Here is a 25,696-nt window from a genome sequence, read left to right as displayed (position 1 = left end):
TCTCTAAAATGTTTTGGTGTCTGAGAGTCCTCATCTTTGAAAACAATGCACAACTGACTCCCCAGAGGCAACACTGATGATCTCCATTCAAACACAAAATGAGGAGAACTTTCCATCTGATTTTTAAAAAAAAAATTAACATTTCCATTGTATATCTTCTCTCTAGAGCAATCATAGTATGTGTGCGCGCGTGTATGTTTACAATGGGTTGAATGACTTTGATATCTGAAATTTTATTCTTTTTAACCACAGCACATTGTGTGTGTAGGAAAAACATAGACATATTCTATAATAAAATGCAAGGGCTTCCATCATTTTGAAAAACAATCACTTCAGTCTACTTGTCTTTCCCCTACACTTTTGATAGCAAAAAGTACCAGAATCCTGGGTTACAAAGGTCAGAATTAAGGACAACTCCCTTTGCCCTTTATTGTGATGTAAATTTCCCCCAATTTTGAAACAATTGAACTAACCTATACTTTCCACAAGAAATTTCTCTTCAGTAGCAAACTTTAAATTATGGAAAAGGCCTTAAGCCTATTTTTTGCCACTAAAATAAAAAAAAAAAAACACCCAAACTCACTGCCTTTGAGTCCATTTTTACTCCTAGTGAGCCTTTGGAACAGAGTAGAATTCTTTGTGAGTTTCTGAGACTATAACTCTAGGACAGTAGAACGCCTCATCTCTCTCCTGCAGAGCATCTGGCAGTGATACCTTATGATGCCAAAGGACAGCTACATCAGAACCATATACACCAGAGTCAGCTCACTTACAAACTCAACTCTCTCGTGGATTTCAACTCATCGCAATACTATATTGGGTTTCTGAGCTTGAGCAACTTTGTTGATGTTAGCTACCATCCAGTGGGTTCCAACTCCTAACAGTACAACAGAACGAAACAACCGTTCTGTCCTGCACCAGCCTCACAATTGGTCTTATACCCACTGTTGCAGCCACAGTGTCAATCCATCGTGTTGAGGGACTTACTCTTCTTAGTTACACCTCCACTTTACCAAGCATGTTGTCCTCTTCCAGAGACTGGTCTCTCCTGACAGCATGTCCAAAGTACATGAGACAAAGTCAACCACCCATCTTTGCTTCTAAGGAGTATTCTGACTATAATTCTTTCAAGGCAGATTTGTTTGTTCTGTCAGTCCACGGTACTGTCCATATTCTATGCCAACACCATAATTCAATTTCATCAATTATTTTTTGGCCTTTCTTATTCAATGTTCAACTTTCACATGCATATGAGAAGAATGAAAATACCATGCCCTGGGTCAGGCACACTTTAGTTCACCCTTGAGGACTATGGTGTACATCTTTACTAGAGCAGAAAGCCTTATCGTTCTCTTGAGGATCAGCTAATGGTTTCAAACTGTTGATTTTTTAGCAGTCCAACATGTAACCCTTTATGCTACCAAGGTTTCTTATAAATTCACTAAAAAATTTAGAAATTGGGATGGATCTCACCTGTAATCCACATATTGCCTGTATTTCCTGTACTTTCCCTTTAACTCTATCAAGAGCCCTTAATTATACTACAAGCAAATTATGAATGCTAGTAAGGTTATTATAGCAACTGACCTTGAACCTTGTTTCCAGGGAGAGAGTAGAAAATGATAGAGATTGTGGGAAATGAAAGCACATATGCCTACTTTCAATTCCGCTCCAGTTGACTGGGAGACTTTATAACCAATGCTGTCAAAGCTTTTGATTTCATAAAACAATAAGAGCTGTCTGTCTCATATGAAATCTCCCATATGTCAACCCTCAGAAAATAATTTCTAAAGTTGTAAACCTAATATTGCTGTTGTTGGACAACATGTCATACAAGTGAAACAAACCACATCACCAAATCATTAATTTGTGACCTGTGACCTAGAGACTTCTTCCCAGCGATGGTACAATCTCTTGTGCTTCCTCCTGGGAAACAAAATATCCTCTGCTACCTGTGGGAATGCTAAGGCTCTGAACTGGAACTGAAGATCCTTACAGACTCTCACTAAAAGAAAACCTTCTCCTCTAGATACTTCTTACATCTGGAAACCATTATTGATAACTGTGACAACACTATTAATGAAACGGCCTTTGTGTCAGGAGTTGGGAATATATTTTTAAAATCATAGACTGTAAACTATATGGAATAGTGAAAACATTATTTTGGAAATTAAAATTTCTGGAGTCAAAACATTAATCTTTGAATAAGGGAAAGAAGATATGATAGACACCTGATTTCATAAGACCTTTGTACTATCATTCTCCCTGTTGAATTTCAGCTTTAGTACATATGCTTGGAATTCCTCTACACCAAAGAAGAGAATCACCTATAAAGGTCTTCTTTGCTTTGCAGGCAACTCCCTATGTTATAGAACAATTCAGTGTAATGCCCTACGTTTATACTTCCCTATGTTTATAGAATAATGCAATGTTTTCCCCAATGTACCCAAGAATTTGACAAGGTGAAAACTAGAAAAGAAACGTGCACAGGTCCAGAATGGGTGATGAAGCTATTTTCTATCCTTAAGAGAGAAGATTTTTTTTTTACTTGATCTCTTAAGTAGAATAGGTGGATCAAACAACTCAATATTATCTCCAGGGAGTCAACCTTATTTTCCCCGTGTGCAGATGTGGCAATAAACTGTGCAACAAAAAGCAATGGTTTTAGTGTTTTGACAAATATGTAGACGTGAAGGGATCTGTGGGGGGAAAGCCAACAAATAAACCTTTCTTCTCCTGAAATGGGGATGAGAGCAAGAGAAGCATGAACTAATGAAGGAAGAAAAAGAAGAAGGGGAAAATTTAATTGATCACTACTTGATTGCATGTCTGCTCAGAGGCACACCTTTAATGGTACACCAAGGTTAATCAGTTGCAGTGATCACCTCCAGGGAGCTCACACTCCATTAGGGGAGGAAGAGCAAATGAAATCCTGATGGCACAAGGCTGACTCTGCGAAGTATGCACACAAGTGGACCAAAACCCAGTGTCTTAGGAAAACAGAGATGAGAATTATTACTCCTGCTCAGAGTGGGATGTTGGAGATGGATTCATAATGTGCAGGATGTTCAGACGAGGAAACCACCTTCAGCAGGTGAAAGGACCTTCCTCACAAATTAACAACAGGTCAAAGGTAGGATCACGGAGGTTTAAGGGAATTAATGGTATCGCTGTACTTTCAAGCAAGAGAGAAGCTGAGGCAATATTATAAAATATCTTAAAGTCTCACACTAGAAATAAGGACACCAGTTTATAGACTATAGGAGTTGTGTATGTATCTGAAGTAGAGAGAGATGATAGGGCCAGATGTATGCCTTCGTGGGATAAATCTAGCTGGCACTGGATGACAGATTGGAGAGAGCTGCAAAACAGAAGTCCAGACAACAGTCAAAAGTCCAATACAATGTTTGAGTGACACTTCCCCCCAAAAAACCATACACACACACAACCCCAAGCTCACCACTATTGAGTATATTCTGACTTGTAGCACCCTGTGAATCTAAGTGACACTTAGAGAATGTTATACATTAGTAGACAGTGGTCTGAACTGAGTGGGACAGAGAAAAGTGTCATCGGTAGGGTTGGTGTCACCCTGTGTGGTAGTAACTCATGATGTCACTCCCGCCCTCCACTCATGGAGGCCCTTCCCATGCCAGACCATACAGAATCCTTAGTGATGTTTATTGTCAATTTTTAATTTTACAATAATGTGATAAATAAAATTGCTTAAATGTAATGTTCCTTAGATTATATGGATATCAACAACAAAATCGTTTAGTAAAAGTTTTTTACACCGAATTAGATTGCTATCTACATTATTAATAACTGAGAAGTCTTATTTTTCACATTATTTTAAATTAATTGTGACTTCATTCTCAAACAGTTACTGACACAGGTTCACAAATACTAATTCTCATATGATAGCAAAAACACCAGAAAATTAGGTAGAATCAGTGTCTATAAAAACACTGGCAGCAGCTAAAACAACAGGTGTGCTTGTGATTTGGGCAGACAAAAATCACACGGTTTAAAGCATCATTTTACTTGAGTTATAACGGTAGCTCTGATTCAAGTGCATTGAGGTTCAAAAAGTACAGCCTTGTAGATATAGTGCTAGCCTTGTATGATTATTGATGCGTGTAAGGTTGGCTTATGGGGAAAATGTATTGTTATAACTACAGGGATATTTTTAGAAAAATAATGTTTCTGCTGAAACACTGAACAAACCTTTTATAGACAGCCCTCTTTAATTTCACCCCTTCTGACACTGTCACCTGGTGTGGTCTTGAGCCTCTGAACCCTCCTACGGATCACATTGACAGAGATGAGATTCCAAAAGTAGAACAAACCAGAGCTCATGGCTTTCGTAATGGTTACACAGCCAAGGAGGAAGGATTCTAGAAGACCTGACATTGCTGATTTTGCAAGCTTGTGGATCATGATGAAATTCATCCACCCTTTGGGGAACAGAACGTTAGACCCCCTTCTGCTTCGATAGCTCTTGGGTCCCTCTACTTTCTTGGTTCCAATTATTTCTGCACTCTCCAAAGCACTCCTTTATTATAACCCCTTCTGCTATGAAAAATTTGAACTAATTTCCTCAGAGACCAATGTATTGCTTGTTTGATTCAGTCACCCAGTCAATAAATATTAAGGCACTGTACTAGATATTGATGTGCATCAGCCATAGGATATTTGAGATCCCATTCCCTCACTGATCTTACAGTCTCGAGGAAGAATGACAATAAAAAACAAGATGATACAAGATCATACTGTATTCTTCATAAGCACTATGAAGAAAAGAAAACCAAATTACAGAGATGAAGTGGGGTGTTATTAGATAGTGATCGGAAAATACCACTATCAGGAGTTGGTTTTGAGTTGAAACATGGAAAATGGAAACCAGGTATACACAAGCTTCTAAGTGGGAAAGATCCTACAGTGTGCCAGGAACTGTCAGAAGGATAATGCAAAGGGAAGTGATACGATATTAGGTTCGATAGGTAAATAGCAGTTAAAATACAGGAGACACAGAAGAAGGCTTTAGATAAAAACTACAGGTTGGTTCGGACAAACTCAGTAAAAATCTGTTGTGTTAAACTCTATACAAACAGTTATAGAGCATACTAATCATATTGCTCTAAAAATAGTGTACCCACATATAACAGAAAGTAGAAATTATACCTTGTGACTTTTCCAGAAGTGAATTTTAGTTTCATTCACCCTCATTCAATAGTTCAAGAATGTTACCTTTGAAAATAAAAGTATTTGGGGTACCCCCCCTCAAAGTGGAATTTTTTTCAAAGCTATGAATTTAAATTTTTTAATGAAACAACCTTATCACCTTTGAAGTACTCTCCATTACACTTAATATATTTGTCAAATCTGTGATTCCATTCTTGGAAACATTTTCAAACTCATCTGTTTGGATGGCTGACAGCACCTCCCTCATTTTCTTCTTTACCTCGTCTAAGTTATCAAATTGCTGTCCATTCATGCCCCTCTTCATTCATGGAAACAAAAAGAAGTTACATGGAGCAAGGTCAGGTGAGTAAGGTATGTCAGGCAAGAGAGGCACACTGTTTTGGAACAATAATTGGTGCACTGAGATGGCTGCATGAGCAGGTGCCCTCTTGTGGTGGCAAAACCAGTCCCCTGTCTGCCACAAATCATGACTTTTTGTTGCATGCTGTTACGCAATCTTTTCAGAACCTCTTAATAGAAAGCTTGATTAGCAGTCTGGCCTGATGGAGCAAACTCCAAATGCACTACCAGTTAACATTTTCATCTGTTTGGGAAGTTGGTGGACATCCAGAACGAGGTTTGCCATCAATCAACAGTTCACCTTATTTGAAATGAGAAAACCACTCCTACACTTGAGTTTTTCCCATAGCGCTATCTTTGTAAGCTGTGTTCAGCATCACAACAGTTTCTGCAGCATTTTTCTCCAGAGCAAGAAACAACATTTCACTGTCGTATGCTGTTCTCTTAAATTGGCCATATCACACACATTCACAAAAACAAAAAACTAAGGTTCCAGTGAAACTATTTTTACAAAAAAATTCCCTGTGACCAGAGAGAACCTTCCCAGGCAGCGCCACTGAGTGCACTAACTCAGAATTAGTTGCTGGATGCTTGCCCAGCAGGAAAAATACGTACTACAAAAGCTCCGCCTACCAGAGCTTTTTTCCATTTCTTTATGGGGGCGGGGTGGTAGGGTGGTAACCATGGTCAAAAAATCATGGGTCAAGTTTGGTACTACTCCAGTAATTGGAAAATAAACAATTGAAATTGGTTTCAGTATGGATTACAAGTGAATGTCATAACAAAAATCCTCACAACTGGACCAATAGGTAGGATGGAGAAAAGATTAAAGTTGCCAAGGGTTTTGTCTTGCTTGAATTCATAATCAATGCTCATGGAAGCAAGAGTCAAGAGATCAAACAGTGCATCGTATTGTAGAAGGCTACTGCATAAGACATCTTTAAGTGTTGTTACTTTGAGGACTACAGCATGCCTGATCCAAGCCATGGTATTTTCAATCGCTTTATATGCATTTGGAAGTTGGACACTGAATAAGAAAAACCGAAGACTTGATGCATTTGAATTAGTGCACTGACGAATAATACTGAAAGTGCCATGGACTGCCAAAAGAACATCCAAACAAATCTGTATTGGAAGAAGTATAGCAGAATGCTCCTTAGAGTCAAGGATGGTGGGACTTCATGTCAAGTACTTTGGATGTGCTGTCAGAAGAAACAAGTCCCTGGAGAAGACATCGGCGAAAAAGTGGAAGACCTTCGACAAGACAGACTGACACAGTGGCTGCAACGGTGAGCTCAAGCATAAGAATAATTGTGAGGATGGTGCAGGAGTGGACAATGTTTAGTTCTGCTGGGCATACGGTTAGTCTGAGCCAGAGCCAACTGGAGGCCAACTGAGAGCAACATAAGCAAGGATTGAGGCACTGCAGCAACCATCAGAAGAAAATGACAGCTAGAATGGAAAATTAATTTGTTCTTCAAATAACAGTAAAAATCATGTTTAAAAAGATGATGAAAGAAACACACAGTCACGAATCAACACCAAAAAAGGGTTGACGATGTTAGCATATAATCAAGTCCTCACAGTTGCCAGTAGCCCTTGAAATTTAGACTGTAATTCCCTTGTGTGAGAAGAAATAAATGGTGGCTACCTCACAACTGTGGGAGCAGCATCGTTAGATGCTGTGTCAGGATCCCTGGCTTGGCTGGTGCCCAATGAAAAGTGGCCCAGACCACCATAAGTTTAGTATTTTAATCCCTTCCTTGATTTAATATGACATGTATTAATCAGACAGGCAAGCATCTTCCCTTGTAAAGGAATGTTACTGGAAATTTTCTCCTAGCACTGACCCCCATGGTCAATGTAAACAGCGCATAATCATTTCAGAATTCAATCTGTACAAAGCAACAATTCATGGATTGTGGTTTGAAGCTGAGCTATGCTTACCATATATACTCAAGTATAAGCCAACCCGAATATCAGCTGAGGCAACTAAATTTACCACAAAACTGCATTAAAAATGTGTTGAAAAACTCGGCTGATACATGAGTCTATAAGGTATATCACCTCCTTTTCCCAACAGTTTCTCCAGAACAGTTGTCAAGAATTTACTTTAACTTTTCGTATAAGCAATGCCCATGAGAGCAGCAGTGAAGAAATCAAACAGTATTGCATTGAGGGAATCTGTTGCATGTGATCTTTTTAAAGTGTTAATGAGCACAAATGTCCTTTTGAGGACTAGGGTGTATCTGGTCAAAGTCATGACATTTTAAATCACCTTATATTCTAGGCAACCAAATAAGGAAGAGTAATGAAGAATGGATGTATTTGTATTACTGTGTTGATGAGGAATATTAAATATACCAATGTACTACCAGAAAAAAAAATGAACAAGTCTGTCTTCAAAGAAATACAGACTCACTGCTCCTTGGAAGTGAGGATGACAAGGACATCAAAAGGAACCAGTCTTTGGCAAAGGACACCATGCTCTGTAAAGTAGAGGGTCAGGTCAAAAGAGGAAGCGTCTGACTAACATACATTGATGTAGGAAAGATTGTGAGGATGGTGTAGACGGGGCAGTCTTCCATTCTAGCGGTTACCCTGCGACTGGTAACCAACTTGACAGGATGTAACCATCACAAAATATATACATATAAATGCATATATACACAGTGAGAGAGAGATGATTTCTCTTATCTTTCAAAATGTTTTGGTCAAATGTCTTTTCTAAGAGTCCTACCCTGATCACTTCTACTTTAAAATGCAACAGCAACACCCCAGTCTGATTCCCCTTAGTCTTCAGTATTATTTTTCCCATGGCGCTTCTCACCTTATGACATACTTTAATCTCTTGCATTCATCACTGAAAATATATTTTGCCAATTATGCTCCCTAGTAGAATATCAGATACACAAGGGCAGGGGGCTTTATTTAACCTATAGATGCATTCTAAGCTCCTAAAACAGCCTGACACGCAAGAAACAATCTCAAATATTTGACAAATCAATGCCTTAAAAATACATGTCATTTGTCATCCACTCTGTGGATAAAGATGGGGCAGTCTGCTTCTATAAAGATTTTGAAATCTCAGAACCGTACCAAAGCAGTCCTATTCTGTCCCATAGAGTCACTAGGAGTCAGAGTCAATTTGATAGCAATGGGTTTGGTTTTGGTTTTTCAAATTCCTTGTCTACTTCAAACTATAGTTAAACCCAATGTAGACATAGTTAGCACAAACCTTATGACTCCTTATGAAATTTCCTCCATTATTCTTAGATTTAGAAACTCACTCAAATGCTACTGAATTTTTTCCTACTTCTACTCTTTTTCTCTGTAAAATGTAAAACTACTGGCCAAAGCAACACTCTCCAAGATGATGAACACTCCAGCATCTCTTCCTGTCTTCGCTTCGCTTTTGAGGAGCGGGCAGAACCATATGCGGATGTGGGTAGAGTGGACATTGCAAAAAATAAAAGCAGATTCTTTTTGAAGGGCTTTGTCCTTCAGAAGCCACTGCTATAATTTTCCTTTCACTCTGTCCTCTGAGCAATTTAGAAAATAGCTGTTAATGACAGAGAAAAATTAGGCTGAGATGGCACAGTGAGTTTTGCTATCTAGAAGAGAGAACTGCATTCAACACTGAGTCCTTCTCCTCCTGATCAGCGAGGACCACTCAGGCCCGCCTGCCTGCTTCACTCCCATGCTTTCTTGGGTAGGAGCTTCAGCTTTGTAAACACTTAGGAGGAAAATAAAAATATTACATTTCTTTTGGAAGAAAATTCGGGAAGCAAAATATAACAAAATACATACAGCTTCCAAACTTCAGTGGGCAGGCATGCACATCCATGGGGAAATCTTCCAAATGCATGGGGCACTCCGCATGGATTGTTAACCTAAAAGAGAAGGACAATTTAAGTTCAGATAAAGCAACTGGTATTCAACCCAGGGCTCCATTCCAGTTCACCAAAAACGGCGCACTCCTAAGAATAATAGGTCTTATTTGTTTAGATTTGTTGAGATTCCAGTATTTATGAGAACAAAGGGTAGATTAAATTGACTAGGTAGCCTGTCAAATCAGCACGTGATATACAGGTTTTTCTGAATTGTTTTATTATTTTTCCAGTTTATTAATTCATTTTCCTCTTAAACCATTTTATTAGGAGCTGATCTAGACATGACCCCATTCCATAGTTTGATCACATCAAGAATTGGTGTGCAATTGGTATCATAATCTATTTCAAAACCTTTTCTTCCTTCTTGAACTTCTTGATATCGGCTCCCCCTGAGCTCCCACCTCCCCCACGGCACCCATCCCCAGAAGCCCTTATTCCAGTTATTGTCTCTATAGGTATACAGATTTTCTAATCGGCTCTGAATTCCACCCTACCACCTTCAGAGAAACAAGAATAACTTTTCTGCCCTAAATGTGACTTGCTTAAGCAGCCCCCAAGAAGCCTGGAAACACCAGGGCACTGACTCACTCACTCCTGAACACAGTCTAGTTATCTCTGCATTTGGGTTAATAATCCTGATTCTTCTCAGCAGGCTATCATGTAAGTTAACCGATTTAAAGATTGCGCTGAAGAGGAGAGGCGTATAGAAGGAATATCTTTACCCTGATAATTAACAGGATCAAAAGATGGCTCGGTAGCTCTCAGCAACTGCAAGAGAGGGCTTTTGGAGAAAACACACACACACACACACACACACACAGCAGAAAATATAAAGGTAACGGTGGGCATCAGGGACCACTGAGGGCCAGTCTGAAGAGCTCATGCAATTTTTACATGTGGGAGAGAGTTGCATGGATTCCTCAGCGGGAAGCTGTATGGGGTATGATTTACCATGTCCACATACCCAAGTGGGAAGTCCTGGAAGCAGCATTCTTTCTATCCCCTGAGGTTCTTTCTCATCCTGTCTTTCTCCCTTCCAGTTCCCTCACTCTCAGGAATGGTTTTAAAGCCCTATAATATTCTAGGCCCCATGCCCACTTACAGTAGCAAAGCTAACAGGCTTGGTGCAGGACCACAGTGAATTTCTTTCTAGTGGAGGCAGATAAATAGTGCATGCACACCAACATTGTGATAAGCACTGTGAGGAAGTACGTACTGCAGTGAGAACTTGAAGGACCATACCTTGCAAAGAATAAGCCTCACTTCTCCTTTGCTCACTGTCTTAGGAATTGTAGTGGAAGTGTGGTTTCGGGGCCAAGGTGTGCACTTTGGAGTTAGGTAATCCTAGACTTGAATTCGGATCCTATCCCTTTCAGAGTGTGAGATTTTTTTGACACTCATATTTGTCTTTTCTATTCAATGCTAGATCCTCTTTATCTAGCACAATGTTGGGAACATAGTAGGGATTAAAAATTCCTATTGAATGAATATATGAAAGGCCTGAAAATTCCTAGCCAGTTCCGTACAGGATTTATAATAACCTCCTCACTTTAGAGATTGGAAAACAAAGGCCCAGAACATAGAAGGAACTTTCCTAGGATCAAAAATCTACTTGGAAGTAAAGCTGATATTTAAACTCAGTCTTGATTCCGAGTTCAGTGTATTTGCTGCTTCATGGAATAGGAAAGGGTGCTCCTGAGGCAAAGCAATTCTGGGTGAAGTTTCTGGCCCAGAGCCATTGGGGCAGGGGCCAATGACTCTTGTCTATTCTGTTTGTGTAAAGATAAGGAGAGGTTTCTCAGTTATGGCAAAGCCTTGAATTTTAAGACTTGGGTGCCCACCGCTGTTTCTCAAATCAATGTAGAAGACTGAAGCTAAAGAAGTAAAACACTCAGTGTCCAGACCAGGTAGGTGGCTTCTCCTGTAAGATTGTTCTAGGAATAACCTTCCACCTGGGCATCCACTTGAAGCTTTATCACCTCTTTACAGGAAAGATTGGCCAATGGAGTATTAGGAAAACATCATATCACAACTGGAGCCAAATTCATATAAAGCACTGTTGCTTTTTAGTTTTATCCAGTGTGACAACTTCTACCCATCAATTGGTCTGATTAATCCATTTACGATTACTATTACTATTTATAAAGTTAAGTTGGTCTATCATGCTCATTATTTTCTGGTTGCTGCCATCTTCCTCCTTTCCTGACTTGTTTTGGATGGAATGTTTTGAAAGCATTCCCTTTGACCTCTTCTATTGGTTTACTGAGGACCCATGGTGGGGCAGTGAACTAAGCAGTAGACTGACATTTTCCAGGTTGGCAGTCCCAATCCACCAGCTGCTCCGTGGGAGAAAGAGGAAGTGCTCATGAACATTAATAGTCTGAGAAGCTCTATCTGGGGTGGCTGTGAGTTGGAATCTTCCAGGCACATGTACAATGTCCTGATTCTCTCCGGTTGTTTGTGCACAGTAAAGTCCCTGGGTTGCACAAATGGTTTGCACTAATGACTGTTAACCACAAGGCCAGGAGTTGGAAACCACCAGTCAGCTCCTCGGGCAAAAGAGGGGGCTTTCTAGTCCCATAACAAGTTACAGTCTGGTCAACTCACAGGGGCACTTCTATCCTGTCGTCTAGGGTCGAGATGAGTCAGAATTGACTCGATGTCAGTACGTTTGGTTTTGTTTGGCTTTTGGTTTACTAACCTAGAGGATGGGAATTTGAACCTACTCATCAGTATCACGGAAGGAAGCTCTGGTGGATCCCCTTCAGTAAAGATGGCAGCAAATAAAACCCTATGGAGCTCAGTTTGATTCTGTAGCACAGGGGGTCACTATCAGTCATAATTAGCCTGATGGCAACAGAATACAAAATCTTTAGGTGAATATTTCCTAAGTGCAGTATCTTTGTGAAAAGATATCAAGAGAGGGAAGATGAAACATAGATGCAAAAGCCAGAATCCCTGCCTTCAGTGCCTTCTCTCAAGGGAAGAGATTAGCTTGAGGGTAGTCAGGGAGTTTCTGGTTGCAGAAAGGCTTTGAAGGGGTCTTGTAAAGTGTATCTAGGAGGAAGGATAGAGCAAGAACAAGAAGAAAGAACATTAGGGCACAGGAGGTCAGAGAGGATGCATTAAGGAGCCAAGGAAACAAGCACAGCATAATTTGACTTATGAAGTACCTGCCTGCACAAACATCTGCTTTCTACTCTAAGCTTTTTCTTAGAAAGGATGAGTAAGAAGTGGATGGGAAGGAAAATAGGAGTTATTATACACTGCTCTGGGCCTAATCAGAAATCACTACCTTGTACATCTTTTCTTGATAATCTATTTGCTACGGTCTGATTCTCCACGACCCCGGGACTTCTGAGTAAACATAAAGCAATTTTCCCTTGGCATTACTCATAAGAGGCAATATCTTAGAGATACAAATAGAGACAATGGACACGATTTTATTTATTAAACACTCATGGAATTATTTCAGTATCCAACACAAAGTTTCCTTTCTTTTAAGCAAACACAAAGTTTCTTAATGAAATATATTTCTCATATTCCTCACTCTTTGAACCATGAAACACCTTCTATGCTTTAAAAATAACGGGTGGATTGCTATGATATTACAAATTGAGCTTGATCATTGAATCCTTGTCCAAGGCACATGGGGAATTTTGTAAATATTCAAGGAGCATTGAAGGTTCAAAGATTTTGGCCATGTAGTTCCAAGCTCTTATTGTTTATAAGGGGAAACTGAAAAGAAGCGATGGGAAGATATTTGTTCAAATGCAAACACTCGGTGTCCTATATCCAGCATGGTGTTCTCATTAATATAGACCTCTCTGACAATTCTGCCTCCAAATATCTGGAAGACTAATTGTCACACCCATTTTAAGTCTTTGCTTAATTATGATCTTTGGTATGAGCCTTCCTCTGACTTCTAAAAGGGTATAGTCAATCTTACCATACTCTTCCCACCCCCCCCACACACACCATCTAACATACAATAATTTGGTGGTTGTTGTAGTTTATCATCTATTTTCCTTCTCTCGCAATTTTAAGGTTAAGAATTTTTGTCTTTTATTCCTTGATGTGTCTAGGAGCCTAGGACAGTGCCAAGTAGTACACTGTAGGAGTTTAATAAATATCCATTCAAGGAGTGAATGTCTTTGCTAAAGGCATGGATTGCTTGGGGACCTTTTTAGAGAGTAGGTGTAAGGTGGACAAGGTAGAGTTTAGGTATTGCTGTGAGGTGTTTGTCCAAATACTCGCCCTGCAGACAAAAACTCACTACCGTCAGAAGTGATTCCGAGCCATATAGACCCTGCGTAGGTTTTCCAAGTCTGTAAACCTTGATTGTTGCTGTCAGGTGCCCTGAAGTCTGTTGCACTTACAGCCACCGTGTGTGCAACAAGAAACACTGCCCCGTCCTGCAGCATCCTCACAATTGTTCAATTTGAACCGACTGTTGCAGCCATGGTGAAAAGACAACTCACAAAGGGGCTTCTCTTTGCTTGCTGCCCTTCTGCTTTACCCAGCATGGAGTCATTCTCCACGGGCTGCTCTCGTTTGTCCTTGCTTCTGAGAAGTATTCTGGCTGTACTTCTTCCCAAACAGATGCATTCCTTCTTCTGGCACTCCGCGATACTTTCAATATTCTTCGCCCACACTGTCGTTCGAAAGTATTGATTCTTCTGCAGTCTTTCTTATTCGGTGTTCAGTTTTCACATGCATATGAGGCTTCGGCCATGTGCAACTTAGTCCTGAAAGTAGCCTCCATGTTCTTCAACACTTTACAGAAACCTTGTGTATCACATTTACCCAATGCAATGTGTCATTTGTTTTGTTGTTGTCGTTGTTTGACTGCTGCTTCCATGGGTATTGATTGTGAGTCCAAAAAAAGAGAAATCCTTGATAAATTCAATCTTTCCTCCATGTATCATGATGTTGTGTATTGGTGGCCCAGTTGAGAGGATTTTGGTTTTCTTTATATTGAAGTAAGTGCTTTAAGTCCTTTTGGATTTTAGTAAATACGGTTTGCAATGTGCGTATCACAGATTGTTAAACAGGCCTTCCTCCAATCTTGATACTTCACTCTTCCTCATATAGCCCAGCTTCTAGGGTTATTTCCTCAGCACACACATTGAATAAGTAAGGTGAAAGAATACAACCCTGGCAACATCTTTCCTGATTTTAAATCACACGATATTCCTCTGATCTATTTGAACAGCAGCCTCATTGTCCATGTATAGATTCCACATGAGCACAATGACATAAACAAGATAAATAAATTAATTATATAGTATATTAAAAGTTAGTATGTCCGAGCAATAAAAATTAAAAGATGCCAGGTAGAGAGTATTAAAAAGGAAGGCAATCTTATGGAGACAGTGACTGCTCCGCAGGTTCCTGGGGGGCATGGGAGGTGGGGAGAAGTGAGTGGGGAAAAACAATGATGGGTACAGTAAGTGTTCTAGAATTGATGACGAAAAGGGTATAGCTTTTCTGGTCGTGTTTAATAAATCAAGTTGTACGCGTAAAAATGATAGTGAAGTAAGAGGAGAAAAAAGAGGAAAGAAGAAAAATATATTTATATGCATATTGATAAATATAGGCATACCTGTTTATATGTATATATATGCAAATACAACAAGGAAGCAGATGGACTTTGAGCCTCTACTTAAATCTTATCTCAGTATGGGTTCAAAAGCTAATGTGGTGAGGAAAGCTGATGGTGCCTGGCTATTAAAAGATACAGCATCTGGAGTCTTAAAGGCTTACAGTTAAACAAGTGACCATCTAGCAGGGAAGCAAAGACCACGTGGAAGAAGCATACAGCCTGTGTGATCATGAGGTGTCGATGGGAAGAGGTATCAGAAGTTCAAAACCAAGCAACCAAATCGATGTGAATGGGCATGGATGAAGTGGAGTCCAAAACCCCACCTGTAAGATAATTTGGACAGTCCCTTTCAGAAGGGCCACATGCAAGGGATAAATTCAGGGTGCAGTATAGCACTGATAAGCCACATAACTAACTATCTTCTATTTCCTTCCCTTACCATTATGGTTTTTATTTGTTTTACCTCATTAATCATGTTAGTTTTGCATATGTTCGTTTGCATATTTAAAATCATTCAGTACATGAAAACCAAGATAGATAACCCTTCAGAAACAGTTAACAGGACTAATGGTTCCCTGAGGGTATGGGAAGCGGTACGGGGTTAGGGGTGGGGATATAGGAAACTGATAGCATTGATGACTGTATAACCCCACTCGATGGGATCAAACAACAGAATTATAAGTGAATGTATATACGAGGGGGTACCCCCCAAAAAAGGGAATTCCACCCCGCAAAACTGTGTATGTATGTGTGTATTTACTAAACAACCTTATTACCTTCAAAGTACTCTCCATTACACTTAATACATTTGTCAAATCTGCTATTCCATTCTTGGAAACCTTTTTCAAGCTCATCTGTTGGGATGGCTGACAGCACCTCCCTTGTTTTTTTCTTTACCTCTTCTAAGTAATTAAATCAGTGTCCTGTTCCTCTTCATTCTCAGAAACAAAAAGAAGTTACACGGACTAAGGTCAGGTGATTAAGGTGTGTGGGGCAAGAGAGGCATGCTGGTTTTTGACAATAGCTGGTGCACTGAGATGGCTACATGAGCAGGTACATTGTCGTGGTGGGAAAACCAGTCTCCTGTCTATCAGAAATCAGGCCTTTTTTATTGCACACTGTTATGCTATCTTTTCAGAACCTCTAAATACAAAGCTTGAGTAACAGTCTGACCTGGTTGGACTCCAAATGTACTATGAATGGACATTTTCATCTATTCAGGAAGTTGAGGGATGTCCAGAATGAGTTTGTCATCAATCGACATTTCATCTTTTTTAAAATGAGAAAACTTGTACTCTGACACTCCTACACTTGAGTTTTCCCATAGCACTGTCCTTATAAGCTTGTTCAACATCACAACAGTGTCTGCAGCATTTTTCCAGAGCAGGAAACAAAATTTCACAGCTGCATGCTGTTCTCTTAAATCCGCCATTACAAAAAACAAGGTTCAAGAGAAACTGCTTTTATGAAAAAGTTCACTGTGACCAGAGAACTTTGCCAGGGGACACCACTGGGTGCACTAACTCAGAGTGAATTGCTTGCTTGCTTAGCGGGTAAAAATGTGTACTAAGAAAATTCCACTCTGCTCAGCGCAATTCCAGTTCGGGGGGGGGGGGGGGGATACACCCCTTTGTATTGGATTGTGTAAGATATGGCAAAAACAAACAAACTATTATAGAGGGGAAACTAAGGGTTCTTGGGAGGTAAGGGGGGAGGGGATAAAGGGGTGCTGATTCAAGGAGTGCAAAAAGAGAGAAAATGTTTTGAAACTGATTATGGTAACAATTGTACAATACTGCTTGATGTGATTGAACTAGGGAATATTATGATATCTATAAGAGTTCCCAATAAAGTGATTAAAAATTTAGAGAAAAAAAGGAATTGTGAGTTCCAATACAGTATTCCGGGAAGGCCTCACTGAGCAGGTGACATCTGAAGCTAGAGCTGAAAGAGATAAGGAAGACTTGGGGACACCTGGAGAACGAACATTCAAAGTAGAGGGAGTAGCATCTGTAAAGGTTCTGAAGAAGTGTGTCCAATATGTTCCAAGAAGAAAGAATAGGCCACTGTGGTTTTAGTGGAGGGATAAAGGGGGAAGGGGGATTCATAGAAGATGGATTCAAAGCGGAAACTATGGTGCATGGACGAAATGGAGTAAAGCCTCTTAGGATTCTTTGGCTTTTACCCTGAGTGAAATGTGGAGGTATTGCAAGGTTTTCGGCAGAGGGGTGACTTGACCTGACTAAACTTGTAGGATTATTTTGGCGGCTATCTAGAGAATAAACTGAAGGAAGGCAAGAAGAAAAGAAGAATAGTGAAATTCAACACATATCATGATTCCAAATACTTTAAAAGGTAAGGATAGACAAGAACTTCCGCAAATGGTAAAAGGCATCTCTGAAAAACCCACATCTAACATGACAGTTCATTATGAAAGACCAAAGGATCACTGGTTCATGTTCACCAGCTATGCTATAGGAGAAAGCGGTGGCAGTCTGCTTCCACAACGCCTTGGGGACCCAATGTGGCAGTTACACCGGATCTTATATGGTCACTAGGAGTCTGAGTCAACTCTAAGGCAATGGGCTTGGGTTTAAAACCAGGAACAAGACAAAGATGTCCTCTCCTTTTTCTCACCGTTGTATTGGACCCTGCTATAGCAAAGGCAAGGAGGAGAACAACGGAGAGTGACTGTTCATGGGAACAAGGTTTCATTGGGGGAAATTAAAATTTCTAAGCTTGATTGTAGTAATGATTGCATACTATATGGTATTAAAAAATAACAATGTGCAATACAAGGGTAGTGTTTTTTTTGCAAGACCAGTCAGTTATTTAATGTGGCTCATCTAGACCTGAGATCCTTGCGTGGTGAACCTGTGGATCCAGATGTTAGCTAGACCATCAGAAGAGCAGCAGAACCAGGAGCCAGAGCAAGGAACAGAGTGGTTGGACTTCCCAACCCATGGAGCAAGGAAATCCGAGTGCTTTGTGCAGGAGGCTGGCTTGTAGAGTGGGGTACATCTGAACACTTAATTCAAGGAGCTAGGTTTGATGACCCACATAACTTCAGCTGAATGCCTTAGGGTTGAGGCATACAGTGGAGAGGTATGCCCCTTTAGGCATTCATTAGTAGACATGAAAGAAATTGTAACATATCCTGATGAACAATTTTCCTGAGTATTTCTCCTAGGTATTATAACTTGTAACTCCTTAATAAAGCCTTTAATCATGCATTTGTCTGTGAGTTCTCTGCAGTCATTGCAATGGATATTAGAACACAGAAAATAAAACAGAGAACATGAATGAAGACAACACATTTATAGAAGGTAACTTGTAATATCAGTAACTATGCTTTTAAAAATAAGGCAGATATTAACAAACTGATTCTAAGGTTCATATGAAAAGGCTAAACTCCAAATGGCCAATACGGTGCTGGAGGAGAACAAAAGCAGAAAACTGACACTAGCTGACTTCAACACTTCCTATGAATGCTACAGTGATCGAGACAGTGTTGATTTGGGGAAGAATTAGATCGATCACTCGAACAGAAATGGACATAGAATTGACATCTTTCATGAACGTTAACTCAAAATTAATTGTAGCACTCCATGGAATCACACACCTATAACAACACCTAGAGAACATTGTTGTTATTAGGTGCCATCGACTCAGGTCTGACTCATAGTGACACTATGTACAGCAGAATGAAACACCAACAGATCCTGCAGCATCCTCACACTGGTTCTTATGTTTGAGCCCATGGCTGCGGCCACTGTGTTAATCAATCCCATGGCAGGTCTTCTTGGTCTGTGCTCCTCCCCTTTACCAAACCTGATGTCCTTCTCCAGGGATTCACTCGTCTCTCCTGATGCTATGTCCAAAATGCGTGAGATGAAGTCTTAGCATGCCTGTCTCTCAGCAGCACTCTGGCTGTACTTCTTCCAAGACAGACTTGTCTGTTCTTTTGTGGCCCATGGTCCATAATACACTTCACCAGCACCGCAGTTCAACTGCATCAATAATTCTTTGGTTTTCAATATTGAATAAAAATCCAACTTTAGCATGCATACGAGGCTATTGAAAATACCAAGGATCAGGTAGACCTTAGTCCACAAAGTAACATCCTTGTTTTTCAACAATTTAAAGAGGTCTTGTTCAGCAAATTCACCAAAGCAGTGCTTCATTTCCTGCCTGCTGCTTCTGTGAGCTGGGACTGTGGATCCAAGGGAGATGAAATCCTTGACAACTTCCATCTTTTCTCCTTTGACCATGCTCTCTACTGGTCCAGTGGTGAGCATTTTGGTTTTCTTTACATTGAGTAATAGTCCACACTGAAGGCTGCAATCCTTGGTCTTCATCATCAAGTACTTGAAGTCCTCTTCACTTTGAGCAAACAAGGTTGTGCCATCTACATAGCCTAGAGCAGTGGTTCTCAACCTTCCTAAAGCTGTGACCCTTTCATACAGTTCCTCATCTGTGGTGACCCCCCAACCATGTAATTATTTTTGTTGCTACTTCATAACTGTAATTTTGCTACTGTGATGAATCATAATGTAAATATCTAATATGCAGGTTGTATTTTCATTGGTACAAATTGAACATAATTAAAGCATAGTGATTAATCACAAAAACAATACGTAATTATAGATTGTGAACTATTTATTTCTAATTACAAATAAATGAAATTTTGCCTTGAAGCATGGTACAGCATGGCTAACAGTCTTCCCGCCAGGAACTCGTAGGTGGGCGTGTCTTCATGTGGGCGGACCCACCTGGAGATGGGGAGAGGAGCAGTATCTCAGTTCCTAAGACCACCAGAAATCTGTGCTATCCGATGGTCTTAGTTGACCCCTGTGAAAGAGTTGTTCGACCCCCAAAGGAGTCGTGACGCACAGGTTGCAAACCACTGCACTAGAGTGTTAGTATGCCTTCCTCTAATCCTGATGCTGCATTCTTATTCATGTAATCCAGTCTCTGATTACTGGCTCATCGCACATACTAAATAGATAAAATGAAACGATGCAACCCTGATGCACACCTTTCTTGATTTTAAACCAGGCAATAAGCCCCTGTTCTGTTTGCTCCGCCGGCACTTGATCCTTGTACAGGTTCCACACGAGCACAATGTAATGTTCGAGAATTACAAGTCTTCTCAAGGCTATACAAAGTTTGTTATGACCCACAAGGTCCAATGCATTTGCAAAGTCAATGAAACAGGTATTCTCTGCTTTCAGACAAGATCCATCTGACATCAACAAGGATATCCCTTATTCCATGTCCTTTTCTGAATCTGACCTGAACCTCTGACAGCTCCCTGTTAATGTACAGCTGCAACTGTTTTTGGATGATCTGCAAAATTGGTGCACCAATTATAAAACAATATCAGAAGCAAGTAAATTTTGGAATGGGGATAAAGATGGATCTCTTCCATTCAGTTGGCCGAGGGGCTCTCCATATTTCTTAGTATAGACTAGTGAGTATTTCCAATATTCCATCAACTTGTTGAAAAATTATTGGTTTTCTGTTAATTCCTGGAGGCTTGTTTTTGGTGAATGCTTTTAGTGCAGCTTGGATATCTGCCTTCAGCAACATTGATTCTTGATCTTATGCTACTTCTTGAAATGGTTGAATGTGGACTAGATTTCTTTTTTCCCACTGTTTTAAATCTTATTTTAGATCATTTTATTGGGGGATCATTCAACTCTTATCACAATCCATACATACATCAATTGTGTCAAGCACAATTTTACATTCATTGCCCTAATCATTCTCAAAATATTTGCTCTCCACTTAAGCCCTTGGTATCAGCTCTTCATTTCCGCCTCCCTCCCTGCTCCCCCTCTAGTTCTCTTTGCTAGAGTGACTCTGTGTACTCTTTCCACCTTCCTGCAATGTTTGGTATTTTTCCCATTGAATCTTTCAATATTGGAACATGAAGCTTGAATAATTTCTATACTTCTTTCCATTGAAGACATGCTGAATGTGTTCTCTTTTACGGTTTTCTAACTCTTGATCTTTGCACATTTCATTATAATAATCACTCTCTCAGGCTGCCCTTTGAAATTTTCTGTTCATCTCTTTGACATTATCATTTTTCCCTTTGACTTAACTATTCTACAGTTGTTATTATTATATTATTGACTTAACTATTCCACAAGAGTAAGTTTCACAGTCTTTTGACATCCATTTTGTTTTTTTCTTCATTTCCTCCCTTTTTTAAAAATCGTTTTATTGGGGCTCATACAACTCTTATCACAATCCATATGTACATCAATTGTGCAAAAGCATATTTGCACATTCATCACCCCCATCATTCTCAAAACATTTGCTCTCCACCTAAGCCCCTGGCATCACCCCCCATTTTTGCCCTCCCTCCCTGGTCCCCCCTCCCTCACGAAACATTGATAATTTGTAAATCATTATTTTGTCTTATCTTACACTGCCCGTCGTTTCCCTTCACCCACTTTTCCGTTGCCCATCCCCCAGGGAGGAGGTTATATGTAGATCCTTGTGATTGGTTCCCCCTTTCTACCACCACCCCTTCTACCCGCTTTTCCCTCCTGGTATCACCACTCTCACCGTCGGTCCTGAGGGGTTCATCTGTCCTGGATTCCCTGTGTTTCCAGTTCCCGTCTGTACTGCTGTGCATCCTCTGGTCTAACCAGGTTTGCAAGGTAGAATTGGGATCATGATAGTTGGGGGGAGGAAGCGTTTAAGAACTAGAGGAAGGTTGTAAGTTTCATTATTGCTACACTGAACCCTGAGTGACTCATCTCCTCCCCACTACCCCTCTGCAAGGGATGTCCAGTTGTCTACAGATGGGCATTGGGTCCCCATCACACACTCCCCTCATTCACGATGATATGTTTTTTTTCGCCCCCGCCTTTGGTGCTTGAAACCTGGTCCCCTCGGCCCTTCATGATCACACATGTTGGTATGCTGCTTCCATGTGGGCTTTGTTACTTCTGGGCTAGATGGCCGCTTGTTTACTTTCAAGCCTTTAAGACCCCAGACACTATATGTCTCGATAGCCGGGCACCACCAGCCTTCTTCACCACACTTACTTATGCACACATTCGTCTTCAACGTGTATGTGGGGAAGGTGATCACACAATGATGGTTTTTGTTCTTTGGTGTCTGCCACCTGATCCCTTCAACACCTCGTGTCCACACAGGCTTGTGTGCTTCTTCTCTGTGGGCTTTGTTGCTTCTGAGCTAGATGTCCACTTGTTTGCCTTCAAGCCTTTAAGACCCCAGACGCTATATCTTTTGATAGCCGGGTACCATCTGCTTTCTTCACCACGTTTGCTTATGCACACGTCTGTCTTCAGCGATCATGTCGGGAAGGTGGGTATCATGAAATGACCGTTTAGCTAAGCGCGAGGATTTCCTCTTTTTAATGACCTTTTTCTTTCTTCGTGTATGCTATTCTTGATGTCATCCCACAGCTCATCAGGTCTTCTTAGATATGAGCAATTGATGGTTTGTTCTACAATCACCCTGGCCTGGTTTTAGTTGCTGACATAGCACTTCTCTATCATCTCTTCTCATAAATGTAGTCAATTTGGTTCCATATATACAAGTAGAAGAGGTCTCTGCATTGTTGAAAAAGTATTTGCTATGAAGAAGTCATTGGTCTTGTAAATTCTACCGTGTGATCTTCAGCTTTGGTTCTATCAACAAGATCATATTTTCCAATTACTGTTCCTTGTTCTTTGTTTCCAATTTTAGCAGCCCAATCATCAATGATTATTAATTTAATTTGATTGAATGCTTAAACTTTTTCAGATCGAAGATGTTAGTAGAATTCTTATAGTTCTCCATCACTAGCTTTAGTGGTTGAGCATAAATTTGAGTAATAGTTGTATTGACTTTATTTCCACATATGTAGATAGATATTATCCTATCTGGACAGCATTGTACTTCAAGATACATTTTGAATGTTCTTTTTGATGATGAATGTGATGTTAACCCAGCATAGTAAATTATTTGAATTTCAGATTCAAAACAACCAGTTCCAGTCCCTTTCTGCTCAATAATTCCTAGAATATTGATTTTATTGGAATCTATTTCATTTATTGCATTCTATTTCATTCTTGACGTCTTTAAAATTTCCTAGATTCATACTTGATACATTCCAAGTTCTGATTATTGGAAGATTTTTGTAGTTGTCTCTTCTCATTTTGAGTCGTGCCCCACCAGCCAATGAAGGTCCCGAAGACTTTAGTCGTGCAGACTTTACTCCAGCCCCATCATTATGGTCAACTCTACTTTAAGAAGGAAGCTATTCCTCAGTCATATTTTGGCTACCTTTTGGCCTGAGGGGCTCGTCTTCTAGCAGTGTCTCTGACAATGTTCTACTTCTCTCCCTTTTCTTTTAAGTAATAGGCAATGGCTCAATGCTATCCATAGACTTTACAGTTGCAAATCCTCTGAAGTGGACAGCCAATCCCTTCTTTATAGCTTGCCTTAGTCTGGAAGCTCTGCAGAAACCTATTCACTTTGGGTGACCTCGCTGGCATTTGAAGTACCAGTGACTTTGCTTACAGAAGCACAGCAACACACAAGGCACCACAGTAGGCCAAACTGAAAGGCAAGTGGTGGATAGGAAAATAGCACAGGATAAAAATCCAGTTGACTTTAACTTGGGTGATTTAGACACATCACAAGCCAAGGGGGGGGGGGGGTTAGACTTTGATAAGATTTGAAAAGTTTACTCTATGAACAACACTGTTAAGCAAAGGAAAAGACAAATCACACACAGGGAGAAAACATTTGTAAAACATATCGGATAAAGGTCCTTATCTAAAATATACAAAGAACTCCTAAAACTCAATAATAAGAAAACAAACAACTGGATTACAAGATGGAGAACATATCTGCACAAACAAGTCATCAAGGAAGACACACAGACAGCAAGTAAGCTTATGAAAAATGCTCGATATCTTATGTCATTCTCGAATTTCAAATTAAAACAATACTAAGATCCCACCACACATCTATTAGAATGGCTGAAATCCAAATCACTGACAACACCAAATATTAGTGAGGCACCAGCAACTCTTTTTGGTGAAAATGCAAAATGATACAGACAGTTTGGAAGACAGTTGGGTGGTTTGTCACAAGCTTAAACATGGGTTTACCATGTAATTAGCAATGGCATGCCTAGATTTTTACTCAAATGAGATGAAGACATGTCTGTATAAAAACCTACACATTAATGTTTATAGCACGTTTACTCATAGTTCTCTAAAATTAGAAGCAACCAATCCACCCTTCAACTGGTGAATGGATAAACAGATTGTGGTATATCCATACCATGGAGTAGTATTCAGCAACAAAAGGAAATTCGATTACAAATCATGAAAAGACATGGAAGAACATGTACGTTGCTAAGGAAAGAAGCCAGTCTCTAAAAGCTACATACTGTATCATTCCAATTATATGAAGCAAAATATTGAGGCAGTGAAAAGAAAAATTGTTGCCAGGGACTAAGGAGGTGACAGGGAGGTGGAGCACAGGGTATGATACTGCAGTGGTGGGGACATAATTTTATTTATTTGTCAAAGCTGTTCAAGAGTGAGCCTCATGCAAACTATGGACTTAGTAATAATGTACAAATATTGCTTACCAGTTATAGCAAATATGCCATGCAAATTAAAGGTATTAATAATAGGAGAAAACATGTGTGGAAGGCAGAGGGTGTATGGGGGAACTCTGCATTTTCTGTTTAAAATTTTCTGTAAATCTAAATTGCTCTAAAAAATAAAGCATATTGATAAAAATGAATAAAGCAGTCAAAATAAAGATATAAAGATTGGAATGGAAAAAGAAAATCCTAATATAGGAAATAAAAAAGAATTTATAAAAATACTAAAACTAATAAACAAGCTTAGTAAGTTTACAGTATAAAATATCAATATACAAATATCAATTTGTTTTTATACATCAGCAGCAAACACCCTAAACATGAATTAAGGAAACAATTACATTAGCAAGATCAAACTCATAAAGAAAACACTTAGGACTAACTTTAACAAAAGTAAAAAACATGGACACTGAAAACTCCCCCCCTCAAAAAAAAGCTTTAAAAGAACTTAAAGAAGATCTAGATAAAAGGACACTCCATATTTGTGAATCGGAAGACTAGATATTTTTAAGATGGCAATACCTCTCAAATTGATTTATAGATTCAATGCACTCCATGAGACATTCAGTAAGTGAAAAAGAATAGTAGAATACTAATCTTAAGAGTTATATGACACTACAATCGTTCTAGAATAATCAAACCTGAATTATTACGTAAAAGAACAAAGAATGAATCCTTCCTGATTTAAGAACATACTGAAAACAAAATGAAACCCTTTGCTGTCAAGTTGATTCTAAGTCATGGTGAACCTCCGTGCTATGGAGTCGAACTGCTGCACAAGGTATTCTTGATCATGATTGTTTTAGGCTCAGATCAATAGGCTTTTCTTCCATGGCACCACTGGGTGGATGGGTTTGAAGCAACAACCTTTAAGGTTCCGGTCAAGTGCAAACAATATTAAGTCACCCAGTGACCACAAAAACCTACTATAAAGCTTCAGTAACTAACATCGTAAGGTTATTTCTTAGGAAAGAAAAATAAATAAGTGGGCAAACCCCCCTGGAA

The 25,696-nt window shown here is 39.7% G+C and overlaps 1 protein-coding gene across 2 annotated transcripts in view; it reads right to left on the bottom strand.

Moving 5' to 3' along the window:
- The window catches only part of GABRA3 (gamma-aminobutyric acid type A receptor subunit alpha3), a 508,794-nt gene that overhangs the window by 34,759 nt on the left and 448,339 nt on the right, over positions 1 to 25,696 (bottom strand). For both annotated transcript variants that reach the window (XM_045285494.1, XM_004715608.2), the window contains exon 6: positions 9,355 to 9,437. In XM_045285494.1, coding sequence (XP_045141429.1) covers positions 9,355 to 9,437 — 83 coding nt within the window. The remainder of the gene's footprint in view (positions 1 to 9,354; positions 9,438 to 25,696) is intronic.

Source organism: Echinops telfairi, unplaced genomic scaffold (assembly GCF_000313985.2).
Source record: "Echinops telfairi isolate 266 unplaced genomic scaffold, ASM31398v2 ScPeMD7_7472;HRSCAF=8510, whole genome shotgun sequence".
Lineage (NCBI taxonomy): Eukaryota > Metazoa > Chordata > Mammalia > Afrosoricida > Tenrecidae > Echinops > Echinops telfairi.
This window is presented reverse-complemented; position numbering and strand designations above follow the sequence as displayed.